Below are 19273 nucleotides of genomic sequence, written 5' to 3'. Positions count from 1 at the left end.
CCGCCATTTAGGCAGCCATACGCCGTTTTCGGAGGAAGCATGCTGGGTATTTTCGTGTTTCTATAACTCACCGAACTCTGACATAGATTACAGGATCTTTTTCGTGCGCACTTGGTCTTGTGCTTGCGTGTACACACGGGGGTGTTCGGACACCGAGGAGAGTCTGCACACAAAGTTGACTCTGAGAAATAAATCTCTCGCCGAACGTGGGGACGAACTCACGCTGACAGCGGCCAACTGGATACAAATCCAGCGCGCTACCGACTGAGCTACATCCCTGCCTGAAGGGGTCTTAAAAGGGAGTCTTAAAATGGGGGTCTTAAAATGGGGATATTAGAATGGGGGTCTGAAAAGGGGGTCTTAAAATGGGGGTCTTAAAATGGTGATATTAGAATGGGGGTCTGAAAAGGGGGTCTTAAAATGGGGGTCTTAAAATGGGGGTTCCACTGTACAATATTTGTTTTGAGGCTTGACACACCACTTCAACAAACTTGATCTTCCTTTAATTTTTATTTTGCAGGTTGGGCAGGCCCTGATGCACCCCATAGTGGAGCTGATTATGTTCTTCCTACTGTGCGGCGCAGACCACAGCACTCTCAGCTTTTACACGGGGGATACCTTCCTCCACGCTGCCGCCATTCTCACCTTCATGAACGGTACGCAGGTTTTTGTTGTGATGTGGAAGTAGGCGTTGAAAGTGTACAGTGATCATGCTAGTGAATATCAAGGCCAAAATATCATTTCTCCGAAAGTGCGAATCCTGTCTGTCACAGAAACCAATCAGACTATTTTGTCAGCAAATCAATCAGAATCCTTATTTTTAACTCTGTTGTTGGATCTTATTTGTCAAGAAGAAACCAGTTAAATGATATGATAACTGGTCCCCATATCATTTCCGGTATTTTGACAATTTCTAAACATTTTCCGGTAAAATACCAAGTTAACTAGATTCCTGAAAAGAGTGACATACGCATAGTACCCATGGTACCAAAAATAAAATGGGGAACAGTTATCATATCATTTGACTGGTTTCTTCGTGACAAACCCACGCCGATAACATTAAAGCCAACTGAGCTATTTCCCCCACCCACGGTGTTTAGAAGATGTGTTAGAAGTTAATATACAGTACAGTTCCCGGCAAAAGAAACGCAACTCATTCATGCATTTTTACGATTTTTGTAGCGTGTTGAAGTGACACATTCGCCTGCAATCATGACTCGCTTGACTCCTACCCTGTATAACACTGTTTATGAAAAGGTAAAAAAGGAAAACAATTAAATAATATGCACTAATCCTACAGCCACTAAAATATCCTCCACGAATCTGTCGTCCTTTCTTATGTACCTTATCTGGTTCATATTTTACGACAATTGGAAAAGGTAAAAAAATCCCTTGCAACAGAGGGCGCGAATGAGTTGCGTTTCTTTCGCCGGGTACTGTACACAAATGTCAGAGTTGCCGTGAAATAGCAAGTACTACATAGTGTAATGTGGTGGACACAAACAGGTGCAAGGAGCAGAATGGCAATGTGTAACTACCTTTTAATTTTAATTTATTTTCAGCCAATTCCAGCCTTCTGGACTGGCTGATGCAGAACCGCATCAAGCCTCGGCGAGAGGAGAACCTCCAAGACATTGACGGAAACACCGCCCTGCACATCTTCGCCATGGAGAACCCCATGCGTATCCCCCCTCCCCCCCTCCCTCCCACACTTAGACACGACCTGTGCAAGATTCTGGTCGACTGGGGTGTGAACCCAAGGGTGCAGAACAAGAAAGGGGAGACGCCGCTGGACTGTACACCGAAGAAGGAGAAGGCGATACGTGACTTGCTGGAAAAAGCCATGAAAAGAGGTGGCGTTTTAGGAAAGCTGTTTGTGTGGGAATGCAGTTTTAATTGCATGTGTGGGCTTAGGTGTATACACACGTGCGCACGCACACTCACGCATTCATGCATGCACGCACTTATGCACGCATGCGCACACACACACTCCCACACACACACACACACACACACACATACACATACACATACACACACACTCACACACTCACACACAGAACACAGGCACAGACATGCACACATAGACGGACAGACTAGGACACGCGTATGAATGCATGCTTTAAATCAAGCCCACACATACAGACACTCACACGGACACACTCTCTGTGGAGAACATAATTTTCATGCCCCGTTGTGCATGTTAACAACTGTTCCCCTTGTGGAGTCAACTGCCCTATTCAAATCAATCATTTTTGGTTTGCTAATGCTCATGACTGAGATTGTACATAATGTCAATGGTGAACTGGTTTTCTTTTTCAGCACCAGAGCCTCCCATCCCCAGCCAAAACAAACCGAAAGACAAACCCCAGACAGCTTCTTCCGCCCAGAAGACGACCGACCAAAAGAAAAGCACAACCACCAACCAACCTCCCAAACCAACAGACTCTCAGGCGTCGGCAAAAGGCAACGGCACCGCAAGCAAAACAGAAACGGCTCAAAAGCCAGGAAACAACTACGACACCAAGAGGGGAGATAAACAGAGACTGCAGTGCAGTTTGTGCGAAGACATTATCGCTGAGGCCAGAGAGTATTTCGACAAGGATGAAAAGACGAAGCATGCGTACTCGAAACTTGTGGGTGTGCTCGGCTACAAACACCAGAAGGACCTGCGGCACGACAAGTTCGTCAGAGAGGCGGTGGAATTGATCGTGAAGCAGCTTGAAAAGTCCTTGACCCCTGGTGAGTAATACAGTGGGACTCTCCTTTCAAGACCTTCAAAATTCTGAGAAAATCAATTTGTTTTTCTGTCAATGTATTTTGTCAATAACAAACGTTCCTTCTTCTTCTTTTTCTGCATTCGTGGGCTGAAACTCCCACGTACACTCGTGTTTTTTGCACGAGTGAAATTTTACGTGTATGACCGTTTTTTACCCCGCCATTTAGGCAGCCATTCGCCGTTTTCGGAGGAAGCATGCTGGGTATTTTCGTGTTTCTATAACCCACCGAACTCTGACATGGATTACAGGATCTTTTTCGTGCGCACTTGGTCTTGTGCTTGCGTGTACACACGGGGGTGTTCGGACACCGAGGAGAGTCTGCACACAAAGTTGACTCTGAGAAATAAATCTCTCGCCGAACGTGGGGACGAACTCACGCTGACAGAGGCGAACTGGATACAAATCCAGCATGCTACCGACTGAGCTACATCCCTGCCCCACAAACGTTCCAACAACCTACCTACCGCAACACGGTGGCCTAGTGGTAAGGCGTCCGCCCAGTGAGCGGGAGGTCATGGGTTCGAACCTCGGCCGGGTCATACCTAAGACTTTAAAATTGGCAGTCAATATAACACTTACCTCGACAGTACTATTCTTGCACATTATCTATTATAGGCCGAAAAAATTGGACAAAACGCTGAGTGGGTACAATTATCTCCCATAACCATGCGCCACCGTGGATCCCAAGCACTGTCCGAGTGCTTCCCCCTTACAGGATGTAGGTGGCGCGTCCTCTTTCTTTTTTCGCGCGTGTCAGACCGGCTGTGTTTCTGCTACGCTCCCGGATTATTTTGGACTAAGAGGCTTCTTTTCTGTGTGGACTATCACCTGTTGGATTATTGTGTGTTATTCCACTTCTGGCTTGAGGCTACGTTGTGTTTCCTTCAACTTGTGCCTCCGTTTTTGTGTGGCGGACTCGGCGTGCCTCCCGTCCTACTTCGTGGTGACCGGTCGTCTGCTTCTCGTTTCGCCGCATTCACTTGAGTATTGACCTAAATTTTCTTTGAATTTTGTTTATTCTCGGTCTTTAAGGGTACGTACAGGGCGAGGTAGGATGTCTCGTCCTGTTTTGGGCTCTGGTTCTACGGAACCAGAGTCTGCCGGGGGCAACCCTTCTCCGGGCGCCCAGCGTCATGTTTTACGCACGGAGAAGGGGATCTTTCGGCGCTCCGACTCTCCCTCCCCAAACGCTTTGCGTTTGCGGCGAGGGAGGGCGGAGAAAGCCTGTTTGAGCAAGCTCAATGCGAGCTTGCTCAAACAGGCTGGGCTTGAGCCTGGGACTTCGGGCGGGGCTGCGCCGTCGAAGGTTCGGGGAAGGTCGAGGGGAAAGAAAAAGCTTCTTTCTCCTTCTCCTTCAGTGGAACAAGCTTCCCCCCCTTCGACGCCGTTGTCCGGCCCTCAGTCTCAGGCTTCAGCTCCTCCCGGTTTCAAGCCTGGGGGGAAGGTTTCCTTCTCCTCCCTGGCTCGAATCCGGGGGCAGGTCGATTCCCAACCCTCTTTGGGGGTTGGTGAATCCGATCTAGGGGCTACTGGAGAGACTCAGGTTTTGACAGCCAACGGCCATACCACGTTGTAAACACCGGTTCTCGTCCGACCACCGAAGTTAAGCAACGTCGGGCCCGGTTAGTACTTGGATGGGTGACCGCCTGGGAACACCGGGTGCAGTTGGCATTAAAATCTTCCTTTTCCGGTGCCTCTCCTGTGCCCTCCTCGGTTTCCACCGCTGTGGAAGCCAGGAGGGACACGGGTCCTCCTCTGAACTCCCTCGCTGGGTCGTCTGCTGCTGTTTCGACAGTAGTTTCGGCCTCCTGGGGGGGGAGATCGGAGGAGATGACGGGGTCTCTGAATTCCCTCCCCGCTGGGGTTGGGATGCGAATTGACCCCGTTCAGGGCGGTCCTGTGGGGGCAGGGGTTTCAGGCTTCGTGCCTACGACCACTGCTACTACGGTTCCCTCTGACGTCCGTGTGACTGGTGGCTGTCCCTCTATGAAACGCTCCGGCCGACTAGTTACTGGACGTGGAGGTGTTCGACAGAACGTGGTACTTCTGTCGAATGGTCAGGGCGACGGGAACATTGTTTCTGTTGCTCAGACCGACACCTCCGACCGGACCGTCTTGACCCCACGCCATTCCTTAGCGTCTGGTGTTCGGGTGACGGATGGTCCGGACCAAGGGTCCGGAACGTTCCAGGCTTACGGGTCGGGATCGAACCGGACCCACGGGTCCCGACTGGACTTGACCTCCGGGTTTGGTCCGGACGGGACCCATGGTACGGGACCGTACCGGACCGGTGCGGGACAGTACCTCTGGCCCTTGCCGGACCCCCGGACCTACGGGTCCGGATGGTACGGTACGGGACCAGTGGTTTGGTCGGGACCGGACCACCCGACCACCTCTGTTGGTCTGGGTGGTCTGGCACCGAACCGGAACACACCGGACCACCGGACCTACGGGTCCGGATGGTACGGTACCGGACCAGTGGTCCGGTCGGGGCCGGACCACTCGACCACCTCTGTTGGTCCGGGTGGTCTGGCACCGAACCGGACCATGCCGGACCTACGGGTCCGGATGGTACGGTATGTCCACGTCCGACCGAGCCACCCGAACACTTCTGTGGGTACGGATGGTTCGGTACCGAACGGGACCTCCGGATGCTACGGGACCGGACCGAACCTACGGGTTCGGATGGTCCGGTACCGGACCAGTGGTCCGGTCCGAACCGGACCACCCGACCACCTCTGTTGGTCCGGATGGTCTGTCACCGAACCGGATCATACCGGACCTACGGGTCCGGATGGTACGGTAGGTCCACGTCCGGACCGAACCACCCGAACACTTCTGTGGGTACGGATGGTTCGGTGCCGTACGGGACCGCCGGATGGTACGGGACCGGACCACAGGACCGGAACACCGGACCACCCTATCGGATCGGTCCGGACCACCCGACCACCTCTGTTGGTCCGGATGGTCTGGCACCGAACCGGACCTACGGGTCCGGATGGTACGGTATGTCCACGTCCGGACCGAGCCACCCGAACACTTCTGTGGGTACGGGTGGTTCGGTGCCGAACGGGACCTCCGGATGGTGCGGGACCGGACCGGACCTACGGGTCCGGATGGTCCGGTACTGGACCGGTGGTCCGGTCCGGACCGGACCACCCGACCACCTCTGTTGGTCCGGATGGTCTGGCACCGGACCATACCGGACCACCGGACTTACGGGTCCGGATGGTACGGTGTGTCCACGTCCGGACCGAACCACCCGAACACTTCTGTGGGTACGGATGGTTCGGTGCCGAACGGGACCTCCGGATGGTACGGGACCGGACCGGACCACCCTACCGGACCGGTCCGGACCACCTCTGTTGGTCCGGATGGTTTGGCACCGAACCGGACCTACGGGTCCGGATGGTACGGTACGTCCACGCCCGGACCGAGCCACCCGAACACTTCTGTGCGTACGGATGGTTCGGTGCCGAACAGGACCTCCGGATGGTACCGGACCTACGGGTCCGGACCTACGGGTCCGGATGGCCCGGTGTCGGACCACCCGACCACCTCTGTTGGTCTGGATGGTCTGGCACCGAACCGGACCATACCGGACCACGGGTCCGGATGGTACGGTATGTCCACGTCCGGACCTAACCACCCGAACACTTCTGTGGGTACGATGGTTCGGTGCCGAACGGGACCTCCGGATGGTCCGGCACCGGACCGGAACACCGGACCACCCTACCGGACCGGATCGGCACCCCCGACCGGACCGGACCGGACCATTTCTTTTCTGATCAGACCCGATGGGTTCCTGTTCAGTCTATAAATGGCGGGGGTTCGTTGGCTGGGCTGACCCAACAGTCGCAGGGTTGTTGTTTTTCTCCCCCTTCGGCTGCTGGAGACGTTTCGTCTTTGGGGCAGGGGTCTTCGCGGCCTCTTGCTTCTGTGGGCGTTTCTTCACAGCCTGCTTCATCGCTTTCGGCTCTTCCCCCTCAAGCTCCCTACACTCCTGCTTTTGAGGAGTTGTCGGGAAGTGAAGAGGAGAGTGAGTCGGAGGACGATAGGGAGGAGGATCAGGGTCGCCCTGAGGTTAACACTGATCCTCTACCCTTGCCGGTTTCTGATGGAACTTCCGAAGCTATGCTTCGTACTTTGCAACAGTACATGACAGACATCACGCGGCGTCTTGACGTCACGGATGCCTCTCTTAAGCGTCTGTCGTCTAGTGTTGACACACAGGACCTGGACCCGGGGTCCGAGGACGAGAGGCAGGAGGCTCGTCCTCGCACAGCTAGAAGGACGTTTGAACAGTTTCAGGACGTCCTTCCCTGAGACGCCCTCTCGTCCTTTGAGTCCGCTTCGGCCCGGGCGCGGGAGGCTCACGCCGCGTCTGCCGGCGGCTCGTTTTATGAACGATCCGTCCGCCGGCAATTCGCGTTCCACCCTAGTCTTAGTGCCACGGTGGAAGCGGCAGCACATCGCCTGAGGAGTACAGATTCACGTGCAAACGCGACCTATGTTTCTCGGGAGGACGCGGGTTCAGTGCCATGCTTTCCTTCGGGAGGCGCACCTCCACTGTTTCCTCGTGTCCAATCTGTTTCGTCCCTCCCTTTTCCCTTTGACTCTCGAACTCTCACTTTCCAGACTTCGAGTGTTTAGGGTGGGGCTGACGGTGATGTGTTCGTTGGGGAGGTGCCTTCGGTCAAGAAGGTGGAACTGAGCTCTGCTTCGTTCCACAATCTTGAGGCCACCGTTTCTTCCACAGTCGAGGCCCAATCACAGGCCTTGACATGGATGAGCACGCTGTCCACACTGTTGGACCCTCCCGATCGGGCAGAGTCCGATTCCACTCGGGTCCTTGACACGGTTCGAGTGGATCGGGCTTTGCATGCCGTGCGATCGTGCGTGACGTCTGCGGCAGAATTGGCCATTGGAACACGGGTCCACTTTATTGGCCCTGTTCCGTGATCATTTTCTGCCTACTTCTATAGTGCCTCCGGATATGAGGAAGAGTCTGAGGAACACGTTTCCTCAGCCTTCTTCCCTCTTTCATCCGGACACTGTTCGTTCTGTGGTGGAGTCCACACGCCAGAGGAACACTGATTCTCTGATGGTTGGCCTCGCTGCTTCGGCGACGGCGGCGGGGAGTAAGAGAAGTGCTACAGTCACCTCCAGCTCCCAGCCTCAGAAGAAGAAGAAGAAGAAGAAGCCAGTTTCACTGCCTCCTTCTTCCTCCTCTTAGGCGCCTGTTGCGTTCCCAAGCAAGACGAAGGGTGCTCAGACAGGTAAGGGGAAGCAGCACCACCAGGGGGGGTGGTCGCAAGCCTGCGCCTGCCCGCCAGCAGAATTTTCAGTGAGTCCCGGCCCTACGTTGACGCCCCCTCAAGTTGCCCCTCTTTCGTCCGTCGGTTCCCTTTTTCGGGCCCGCGGCATGTGGGGCAGACTGGTCTCCAACCAGTTTTTCTTGAGGGTGGTGTGGTCGGGGTTTTCTCTACCGCTGTCGTCACAACCTCCATTGTCCGCTCTACCCTGGACGTTCCCCCCTCCTCGAGACCCTGCCAGATGGCAGGCTCTTCAGGACGAGGTGAACTCGTTGGTCGAGAAGAAGGCGGTCTACCCCCTTTCTCAGCCTTCTCCAGGGTTCTGCTCCCGCCTGTTCACCGTCCCCAAAAAGGACGGCCGGTTCAGGCCGGTGTTGGACCTCTCCACCTTGAACTTGTACCTTCACAGGTGCAAGTTCAAGATGGAAACCCCTTCGTCGGTCCGGTTGGCCATCCGGCCAAACGATTGGGCCATGTCTGGGACCTCCAGGATGCTTACTTCCACATCCTGGTGGCCCCGGGGTACTGACATCTGCTCCGGTTCGTTTGGGAGGGCACAGTGTTCGAGTTTCGGGCCCTCCCATTCGGCCTGTCCTTGGCCCCTCTGATTTTCAACGGGGACAACAACACCACATGCTTAGCTTACCTTCGCCACCAGGGGGGCACCAATTCTCGGTCCCTCTCCCTGTTGGCGGAGGAGATTCTGCTCTGGTGCCAGACCAATCAGGTCCGGATGTCAGTCCAGTTCGTTCCGGGGAAACTGAACGCCCTGGTCGACATTCTCAGTCGGGGCGATCAGGTTCTCTCCACAGAATGGACCATCGCTCACAACGTTCTACAGCGTCTGTGGGCAAGGTGGGACCGTCCTCTGATCGATCGGTTCGCAACTCGATTCAGCGCTCGGCTTCCCAGGTACGTCAGCCCCTTTCGAGACATGAATGCGTTCCACTTGGACGCATTCACTCTCTTGTGGAGGCTCCTCGATGCTTACACCTATCCCCCGACATCTCTGATTCCGAGGGTGCTGGCAAAATATCTGCAGGAACGACCAAGACTGATTTTGGTCGCGCCTTACTGGCCAACAGCTCTGTGGTTTCCAGATCTTCGCGGTCTCACCCACGTAGACCCTCTACCTCTGGATCTGGACGGGGGAGGTCTGCTCCAGCCTCGATCATGCCTCCCTCATCCACGTCCAGAGAGTCTGTGCTTGACCGCATGGCTCTTGTGCGCTCCAAACTGCTTGCACTAGGATTGCACAAGAGTTCAGTAGAGTTTTTCTTGAACGCTAAGAGGCGATCAACTAATCAGCTCTACGACTTACGCTGGAGAGCTTGGGCCACCTTCGCCTTGTCCAAGGGGATAAAGCCGCTTTATCCCTCAACACAGGACTTGGCCAACTTCCTGGTGGAAGTGTATCAAAAGAAGAGTCTTTCTTCTAAGACTCTTCTTGGATACAGACCTGCCATCGCTTCCACGATTGCGGCCGCTACTGGTCGCAGACCTGAACACTTTATCAGGTCCTCCCTCATCGCTAATGTCCTTTCGGGTATTAGCAATGCAGCGGTGTCTAAACCTCGGGTTTCATTTCCCAAGGGGGATGTTTTTCTGGTCCTCAAACTCCTGCGTAGCAATGAGTTTGAACCCCTGGCAGGCATCAGTATCAAGTTGCTGATTTTTAAGACTAATTGTTCCTCATCGCTTTAGCCACTTGCCGTAGACTCAGTGGTATTCAAGCTTTGAGTGGCCTGGACTTTGACATTGAGTTCACCACACAGCAGTGGTTGCCAGCATGGTCACGTCAGTCTAAGGTATGTTTCTTGGGTATATTTTCTTGTACGGTAGTACTGTTCGAAAATTGCCTGGGTATCTTAATCCTTGGATTTAAGTGATTTTGATTAAGGAGTTTAATACTCTACATATCACCCTCACACCACTCTGGTATTCTGTGCAAGAATAGTACTGTCGAGGTAAGTGTTATATTGACTGTAAGGCTTCTTTTTAAGCCTACTGTCTATATGATACTTACCGAGACAGTACTATTAGAGTTTCCCTCCCGCCTCCCCTCTTGATATGTTATGGGCTTTTTGAGGGTCTGCAGCTCATAAAGAAAGAGGACGCGCCACCTACATCCTGTAAGGGGGAAGCACTCGGACAGTGCTTGGGATCCACGGTGGCGCATGGTTATGGGAGATAATTGTACCCACTCAGCGTTTTGTCCAATTTTTTCGGCCTATAATAGATAATGTGCAAGAATAGTACTGTCTCGGTAAGTATCATATAGACAGTAGGCTTAAAAAGAAGCCTTACAATCTAGTGGCTGCTCTGCCTGGCGTCTGGCATTATGGGGTTAGTGCTAGGACTGGTTGGTCCGGTGTCAGAATAATGTGACTGGGTGAGACATGAAGCCTGTGCTTGCGACTTCTGTCTTGTGTGTGGCGCACGTTAAATGTCAAAGCAGCACCGCCCTGATATCACCCTTCGTGGTGGACTGGGCGTTCAGCAAACAAACAACCTACCTTTCTTGTTTTTTTATTGAGAAAATCAGGTCGTAAAAAAAAGAGTGAGTCTTAAAATGGGGGTCAATTTTCAGAGCTTATTTAAATTTTTTTTTTTTTTTTTTTTTCATTACTTTATTGTCCCATCGCTGGGAAATTCGGGTCGCTTCCTCCCAGTGGAAAGCTAGCAGCAACGGAGTCGCGCTACCCAGGTGTCTGCGTGTTTAGGTGTATTCAGCCACCAGCACTTATGGCAGAATGACCAAGGTCTTTTACGTGCCATTGTGATGACACGGGGGTGGGACATGGCTTCCGTCTCTGGGTCTGCACATAAAGTTGACCTGTGTCCGTCCCGGCCCGAATTCGATCCTGCGACCTTCCGATCACAAGTCCAGTGCTCTACCAACTGAGCTACCGGGCCCCGGGCTTATGAAGAAAGTCTGAGAAAACAGGGTTTTAGAAGGGAGGGAGTCTTAAAAGGGAGGTTCCACTGGACACTGTGTGCATGTGGTTGAAAGTTGCAGGCATGGGAATTGTCCGCCAAACGGCGGATTTGCGCCGAATTTTTTTTTTGTTCCGCCGAAAATGCAAAAGTGTCCGCCGAAAAAATAAAGGGGGGAGGCACACAAAAAAAGCACTGGATACTTTGGCCTTTGCGCAAAAGCCCGCGAAAACTTTCCGTACTTTGTTCACGCACTGCTACCGCCCGCCTCAGTTATTGAACTTTTATGTTTGAAAGTAAACCAGATTGCACAGATTGTGTTATGTGACATTTTCCTGTTTGTCTCAACAGATCAATTTTTTTACAAATACCATATAATACATGTATATATTTTTTTTCTTCAAAAAAGCAAAAATTGGTACATTTTTGTACTAAAAACTCTGATTCTAAAAACAGAATTTAATGGCAAACTTGGAGCTCAGATGACACCAGATTGCACCATCTGGGTTCTTTGGAGAAAAAAAATGTCCGGGGGGGCATGCCCCCGGACCCCCCTAGTAAGGCTAGGCGCTTCGCGTCTTCAGTTATAAATTTTCCGCCTTTTTTACAATTTTCAATTCCCATGCCTGAAGTTGGTCTTTTGTCCCAAATTGATGATGCAGAAGACAGTTTATATGTTGACATGTTTGACTTTGAGCTTTGATTCTCTCGGCTTCCTGACGAGTGGACGTAAACTAATAAAACTATCAAGATAAGTTTTGTGTGAATATTTGTTTGTCTGTTCACTTAAAAGACCGTTGGGTCGAAATATCTGTGAATGTATTATTTTGTCAATAGCAAATGTTCCAACAACCTACCTTTCTTGGTTTTTTTGATTTTGAGCTTTGGACTTATTCTCGGGTCTGTGAGTGTAAGATGAAATGTGTCTTTTTATGCTTTTGGGGGAATTTAGTGCTTTTTCTTGTCATTTTCGTTTGTAATTTCTTATAGATATTCCCGACGTGCTGTTTCACGTGTCACAGCCGCACCAAAATTCACCAGATTCTGCAGAAGTCATTAAGTCAGTCATACTCCATTTTGGGGGTACAGAGAAGCCTCCATTGTTAAATTTTTTTCATATTTTTGAGTTTTATTCCATTACTGTCATTATGATTGCAGACATTCCGGATGTTCTCCTACGCGTGTCACAGCCGCACTTTCACCAAATCCTTCAGAAGCTTGCGGCGCGCGACAAGTGGCGGCAGGTGGAGGTGGTGGTAGACAAAGCCCGTGCCAACGACGTACCCCGCGGCGACTTCGCCAAGAACATGTCCGTCCTCAACCTTGTGTGCGACAAGGGCCTGTGTGGGGCAGAGGCGCAGCGGTTGCAGGTAGGATTGTAATGTGTTTGAAGAGAGGTTGGCTATTCTTTGTGTGTGTGTGTGTGTGTGTGTGTGTGTGTGTGTGTGTGTGTGTGTGTGTGTGTGTGTGTGTGTGTGTGTGGTTTCTGTCTTGTCTGTTTTGATTTGTTTTTAGAATTTGCTTGTCTTTAAGTGGACAAGTTTCAACTGATTTTGAGCACGCGTTTGGCAGCAAGAATTTGGTTGAAAATCTTTCTATCTGTAACTCAACTTCTGTGAGAAGTTTTTTTGTTTTGACCTTGTATAATTTGCAACCTCTTGTTTTCCCATGTGTTTATTTCGTTTGACAGTTTGGCACCTTGTACAAATCATCATGGCAAAAATTAAGATGGCCACTATGACACTGTCAGTTTTGCTCATGGAACAGCATTGCCATTTCAGTGGCAAATTTTGAAAAACCACACCCCACCCTCCCACCTAAAAACAGACCGGCACGGTTGGCCTAGTGGTAAGGCGTCCGCCCCGTGATCGGGAGGTCGTGGGTTCGAACCCCGGCTGGGTCATACCTAAGACTTTAAAATTGGCAATCTAGTGGCTGCTCCGCCTGGCGTCTGGCATTATGGGGTTAGTGCTAGGACTGGTTGGTCCGGTGTCAGAATAATGTGACTGGGTGAGACATGAAGCCTGTCTGCGACTTCTGTCTTGTGTGTGGCGCACGTTAAATGTCAAAGAAGCACCGCCCTGATATGGCTCTTCGTGGTCGGCTGGGCGTTAAGCAAACAAACAAACAAACAAACAAACCTAAAAACTGTAATACAGTAGGACACCCCTTTTAAGACACCCCAATTTAAGACTTCCTCCTTTCTAAGACCTTGCTTTTTCAGATTTTCTGTTCGTAACCTCTGTACATTTACCTCCATTTTAAGACTCCCTCCAAGACAATCATCAAGGCATTGATGAGGCCAAGGACAAACAGAGATGACTACCACACAATGTCCTGAGAGCAGCAAGTCAACCTCATCAGGCTGCGTACTGGCCACAACAGGCTCAATGCTCACATGAACCGAAAGTTCAAGCTGGCGCCATCACCAACCTGTGCCTGCGGTCAAGAAGACCAAACAGCGGAACACATCTTACAGCGATGTCCCTTACTAGATGAGGAACGAAAAGAAGTGTGGCCGTCACCAACTCCCTTGCAGACCAAACTATACGGCAGTCGACAGGAGTTGGAGAAAACGACAACATTTATCACCAGTGCTGGACTGATTGTGTAACCTCTGCGAACGCCAAGAAGAAGAAGAAGAAGACTCCCTCCTTTTTAAGACCTGATTTTCTCAGATTTGTTGAGGTCTTAAAGGGGAGGTTCCACTGTATACAGTCACACTGGTAACAAAAAGCTGACCCGTTTTTTATGTTTTCCTTGCAGATTCTGAACATGCTGATGTCCCACGGAGCACAGCTTCACAAAACCCAGATGAAGGAAGCCATGGAGGCGGCCATCCAGCATGGAGAGTTCCGCATGGTTGAACGCCTGGTGGAGCTGGGTGTGGAGCCACGCTGCATCTCTCTGGAGATGGGAGACACCCCACTACACGCCGCTCTGACTGTGGCTCTCGACAGGGAGAAAGGTTGGTTATTGTGTGTGTGTGTAAGTGTGTGTGTGTGGGGGAGACACCCCTCTACACGCCACTCTGAATGGCACTTGACAGGGAGAAAGGTTGGCTGTTCCTTGTGTGTGTGTCTGTGTCTGTGTGCATGCGTGTGTGTCTGTGTGTGCGTGTGTGAGTGTGTCTTTGTGTGTGTGTGTAAGTGTGTGGGGGAGGGGGGGAGACACCCCTCTACACGCCGCTCTGACTGTGGCACTTGACAGGGAGAAAGGTTGGCTGTTCTTTGTGTGTGTGTGTGTGAATTGCCGTTTTTTTGGCATTTGTAAAACTCCAGAGCTCATTTTTGAGATCCCCAGATTGCACGATTTTGCATAAAAAAATAATGTTCAACCTTTTTTGGGGGGAGGGCCAAAGTGTTTTCATATGAGATTTTTGTTGTTGTTGACGGTTTCATGATCTCACGCCTGCCAGGGGACAGCTGATTGACATAAGATCTGTGAATAAGTACCGTCTGATGTAAAGCCTTGAGTAAAACCATGACAGTAATTTATTGTTCCAATTTTTCTGTTCAAGTTGATAGCTATACCACCATTCTGCGCTTTCAGGAAACAAATGATCACATCACTTTGCACTTTCAGGAAACAAATGATTACATCATTTTGCACATTCAGGAAACAAATGATCACATCATTTTGCACTTTCAGGAAACAAATGATCACATCATTTTGCACTTTCAGGAAACAAATGATCACATCACTTTGCACATTCAGGAAACAAATGATCACATCATTTTGCACATTCAGGAAACACATGATCACATCATTTTCACTTTCAAGAAACACATGATCACATCATTTTCACTTTCAGGAAACACATGATCACATCATTTTGCACATTCAGGAAACAAATGATCACATCATTTTGCACTTTCAGGAAACAAATGATCACATCATTTTGCACTTTCAGGAAACAAATGATCACATCATTTTGCACTTTCAGGAAACACATGATCACATCATTTTGCACTTTCAGGAAACAAATGATCACATCATTTTGCACTTTCAGGAAACACATGATCACATCATTTTGCACTTTCAGGAAACAAATGATCACATCATTTTGCACTTTCAGGAAACAAATGATCACATCATTTTCACTTTCAGGAAACAAATGATCACATCATTTTGCACTTTCAGGAAACAAATGATCACATCATTTTCCACATTCAGGAAACAAATGATCACATCATTTTGCACTTTCAGGAAACAAATGATCACATCATTTTGCACTTACAGGAAACAAAATGGTCAGATTACTGATTAGTTCGCACTTTTATAAAACAAATACTTAACATTATTTTGCACTTTCAGGCAACAACTTCAACCTGTTTGAGCAGCTGATAGCGCTGTACGAAAAGGACCCCAAGAAGTACTCCTACCTTGACCTTGCCTGCGTGGACAAGGACGGCAACACGCTGCTCCACCTGGCTGCCAGCACCAACTACTCCAAACATTCCCACAAGGCAGTGGAGCTACTCATGTCCAAAGACATTCCCGTCGACGTGATGAACAAAGACGGCAAGATCGCCATCGACTATCTGAAAAGCCACGATCGCAGGACTCAATACCTGCGTGTCGCTGGCAAACAGACTACCACCGCCCCTGCCAAAAAGAAGTCGGACACATCAAAATCACAAGAGGGTGCAGCAGCTTTCAACACAGAAGGGGTGGAAGAACATGCTCCAAACGAGGCAGGAGACAATGAATACGTACGGCCTAAGAAATCTGGAGCGGAGAAATCGCACACGGACACACACACCTTGAAGACAAAAGACGCTGTTACTCTGGTCACGAACTTGGTCGGAGAGCTGAGCGAACTTACTCCAGCGGAGGCCAAGCTGGCAAAGAGCGCCAAAGGAAAATGGCTGGAGATGGAGAAAACGGTGAGACGAGAGTCCATCCCTGACAGTGATGAAGATGAGGAGGAAGAAGTGAAAACTGCGGCGACAGCTGCGCCTACAGCGTCTGGGGACGCTCAGGATTTGGGATTTGAAGAAGAGGAGGTGGAGGAGGAAGAAGAGGAGGAAGACCAAGAGGTGAAGGTAAGTGAAATGTATTTAAATTCTATTTAAAAAACAAATTGACTTCTGGTGAGAGGAACAATGTTAAAAAATGATCCGGAAAATAAAGCAGAAAATTATCAGTAAATCCATGGGTGGGATTCTTCCGGTATATGCCGGAAATCCGGATTCGATTTTGGACTCTTGGTTTTTTTCTCTTTTTTTTTCTTTTTTTGGTTCGGTTGAGGTTCAGTTCAGGACTCAAGACATTTTTCAGTCCCACCCATGTAAATCATATAGTACAGGAAAGTAGGCAGATTATTTACATAATCATGTATTTTTTCCTGTTTGAGTGCACCACTGAATAGAAAGAATATGACTGGACCAATTAATTCAAAACACATCAGTGAACCAGATAATACAACAAGACTATTTTCTAGATAAATTCTGTCCCACAGTCCGAAGAAGTGGAAGACCCTGACCTCTTGACCTTCGATAACCTTGAGTGGGAGGTGGAGTGTACGGCGGAAGTGTGGAAGACGCTGCGAGACCATCGAATGACCTACGAGCTCAAGCAGAGGATCGTGCGCAGCATCAGGTTTCTGGCCAGCGGAGAGTGGCGACCTCAGCTCTGTCGCAAGGTCAGTGGTCTCAACGCTTGCAATGTATGCTGAGTTTTGTTTTTTTGTTTTGTTTTTGGAAACAGGGTGTGAAGTGTCAAGCATGCGATTTTTCTGCCAGTTGGCGATTTTTCTGCCAGTTGGCGATTTTTCTGAGTTGGCGATTTTTCTGCCAGTTGGCGATTTTTCTGCATTTTCAAAGCTCCAGAGATCTTTTTTTTTTAGTTCCTCAGATTGCACTTTCAAAATATCTTGACGGGCGCAGTGGCGTCGTGGGAAGACGTCGGCCTCCTAATCGGGAGGTCGTGAGTTCGAATCCCGGTCGCTGCCGCTTGGTGGGTTAAGAGTGGAATTTTTTCCGATCTCCCAGGTCAACTTATGTGCAGACTTGCTAGTGACTTAACCCCCTTCGTGTGTACACGCAAGCACAAGACCAAGTGCGCACGGGAAAGATCCTGTAATCCATGTCCGAGTTCGGTGGGTTATGGAAACACGAAAATACCCAGCATGCCTACCCAACGAAAGCGGAGTGAGCTGACTATGCTCTCCGAGTATAGTGTGGGGAACCCGAATGGGCAAACAAGCTCACACGTAACTAAAAAATTCTGGAACGCTGAAGAAGAAGAAAATATCCTGGAGGGGGGGCACACTTTACTCTTTCAGCCTATTTGTTTTCTTACATGATCCTGTCCAATGCTTGCCATGTGTTCAGTGCCATCTGTTCAGTGCCATGTGTTCAGGGTTTTTCTTTTTTTTTTATGAAAAATGTGAGGAGTGTGCAAATTTGAGGCGAGAGTATGCCCAACACAGAACTGCCTACTGCTATGATTTTTTCGCAGTAACTTTGGCAAAGAGTCGTCTGCATGCAGAGCTAATGGCTTTAGAGCAACAATTCTGCCGAAAAATGTGTGTCTATTGGGGGAAATTCCTCCAGAGTATTTCTTGCTTACTGCAGTTTGTCTTACTAACTAGTTCCTCTTAGGACCAATAATTGGCCTTCATTGAGTTTCTCTGAGGCTTTACATCACTAGGTAACATTGATTTCCGGTTTCTCAACGAGTCTGTCGAGCCATAATTTTCCATGCATTTGTAATGTATTGTGGCGGGAGAGCCATGTTTGAAAAAGTTGGCATTAGATAAAATAAATGATTAAAGGTTTGGGACTGCCATAGCATGCAGAGTTCACTCTGTCATGCTATCGCTGGCCCCAGCCTTTAAAACGAAACATAATTGGCATTGAAACCAAGGTAGAAGGAGATTGATAGACGACGCAAGGGAGGTAATCGAACTTTCGGTTTCTGTTTCGGTCGGCCATTTTGGACGGTACCGATGCGGTCTTACAGTAAAGATTCATAAATATTGGGAAAATGTGGTAGTTAATATGATAAATGGTAGAAATGTGGATGAAAGTGTTTAAAATATGTTTTCAAGCCATTGAAAGGTAGTTGTCAATTTAGTCAGGCAACGTGAAAGTCATAGCGACTCGTCGTTGTGGCAATAACGTTAACCGCTAGTCGTTCAGTGATCTTACTTGGAGAAACAGAATTCGTAAAAGAGAGGAGAGACAAGGTTTCTTTGATAAAGATAGTGTTGTAGGTTGCTTAAATATTGCGAACAGTTATTAAAAGAGCGCTTGGTGTGATCAGCAAGTGTAAAGGTAAAGGAAAAAGGACGGACTACATTGTCCGCGTAATGTTTTGAAAGTAGTGCGGTTAATGTTCTTTTTCGGTCAGCCAATCTGCCTCTGGTTCTGTGTGTTTGTTTACGTTGCCATGCAGATTGGTATAAAAGACAGTGTAAAATGAAGTTCCTACACGCATTAGGACAGGCTTTAGGACAGAGTAGAATGGGTTAAAATAAGGACATAGACTGAGGGCACTAGGTTAAGCCTGTCCTTAACTGGACCAAGTCGACTGCGCGTAGCTCACTTCGCGAAGCTACCGGAACTAGACTTCGTCGCAGTCCAAGGGAAAGCACTATGGCGGAAAAGAGAGTTATCTTTTCATGTCTTGGCGTCTCAAATCTTATTAGCCAGAAAGCGCATGCGCGTAGTCTCGACCAGCGCGTGGTGTGCTTCTTTCTGAGTACTTTATGTCACAAATTGTACTTTACGTACTTGATGATGACGTAAGTTAATTGTATGTGTTCTATTTCGTTGACTGAGCACGGCCGGGACCAGTTGGCGTGAGCGCTGGGATTTCGAGTTTCATTCGACATTCTTCACTATGGTATTGAGTCTGATTTCGTCGTCCATCTTGAATCGAAAAGCACTCTTCTTACAAAAAAACCAACTTCGTTGCGAGCTACGGCGAAGCTTCGCATGTCAAAACTTGAGAAGCGATGTTGGGGTCAAAGTACCACGCCGTAGCTGCGAGTTTTTGGTATAAAGACTTTGCGAAGCTTCGTGTAGTCGACTACGGGCTCAATTAAGGACGGGCTTTAGGGATTTGATTAGTTAGAGAGAAGAGGCAAGGTAGACTAGATCAAGATTAGAATAGGGACAAGAAGAAGAGATTTCGCATTCTTTTCACGGGATAGCGTAGGGAAAAACGCAGTGTAAAAGAACTTAGAGAATCTTGCCACATTTTTATAAAGTCAGGACAGTACAGTAATAG

The 19273-nt window shown here is 49.4% G+C and overlaps 1 protein-coding gene and 1 non-coding gene across 2 annotated transcripts in view; both read left to right on the top strand.

The window, feature by feature from the left end:
* Window positions 1-19273, top strand: part of LOC138979515 (TPR and ankyrin repeat-containing protein 1-like) — a 108805-nt gene that overhangs the window by 22316 nt on the left and 67216 nt on the right. The window contains exons 15-21 of the mRNA XM_070352224.1: window positions 521-656; window positions 1563-1853; window positions 2323-2742; window positions 12191-12402; window positions 13799-14000; window positions 15350-16080; window positions 16497-16679. Of these exons, the coding sequence (XP_070208325.1) occupies window positions 521-656; window positions 1563-1853; window positions 2323-2742; window positions 12191-12402; window positions 13799-14000; window positions 15350-16080; window positions 16497-16679 (2175 nt within the window). The remainder of the gene's footprint in view (window positions 1-520; window positions 657-1562; window positions 1854-2322; window positions 2743-12190; window positions 12403-13798; window positions 14001-15349; window positions 16081-16496; window positions 16680-19273) is intronic.
* On the top strand, window positions 4333-4451 carry LOC138980964 (5S ribosomal RNA). The gene has a single exon (XR_011460530.1). It is a non-coding gene; the product is annotated as a 5S ribosomal RNA (ribosomal RNA).

Source organism: Littorina saxatilis, linkage group LG11 (assembly GCF_037325665.1).
Source record: "Littorina saxatilis isolate snail1 linkage group LG11, US_GU_Lsax_2.0, whole genome shotgun sequence".
NCBI classification, from domain to species: domain Eukaryota; kingdom Metazoa; phylum Mollusca; class Gastropoda; order Littorinimorpha; family Littorinidae; genus Littorina; species Littorina saxatilis.
This window is presented reverse-complemented; position numbering and strand designations above follow the sequence as displayed.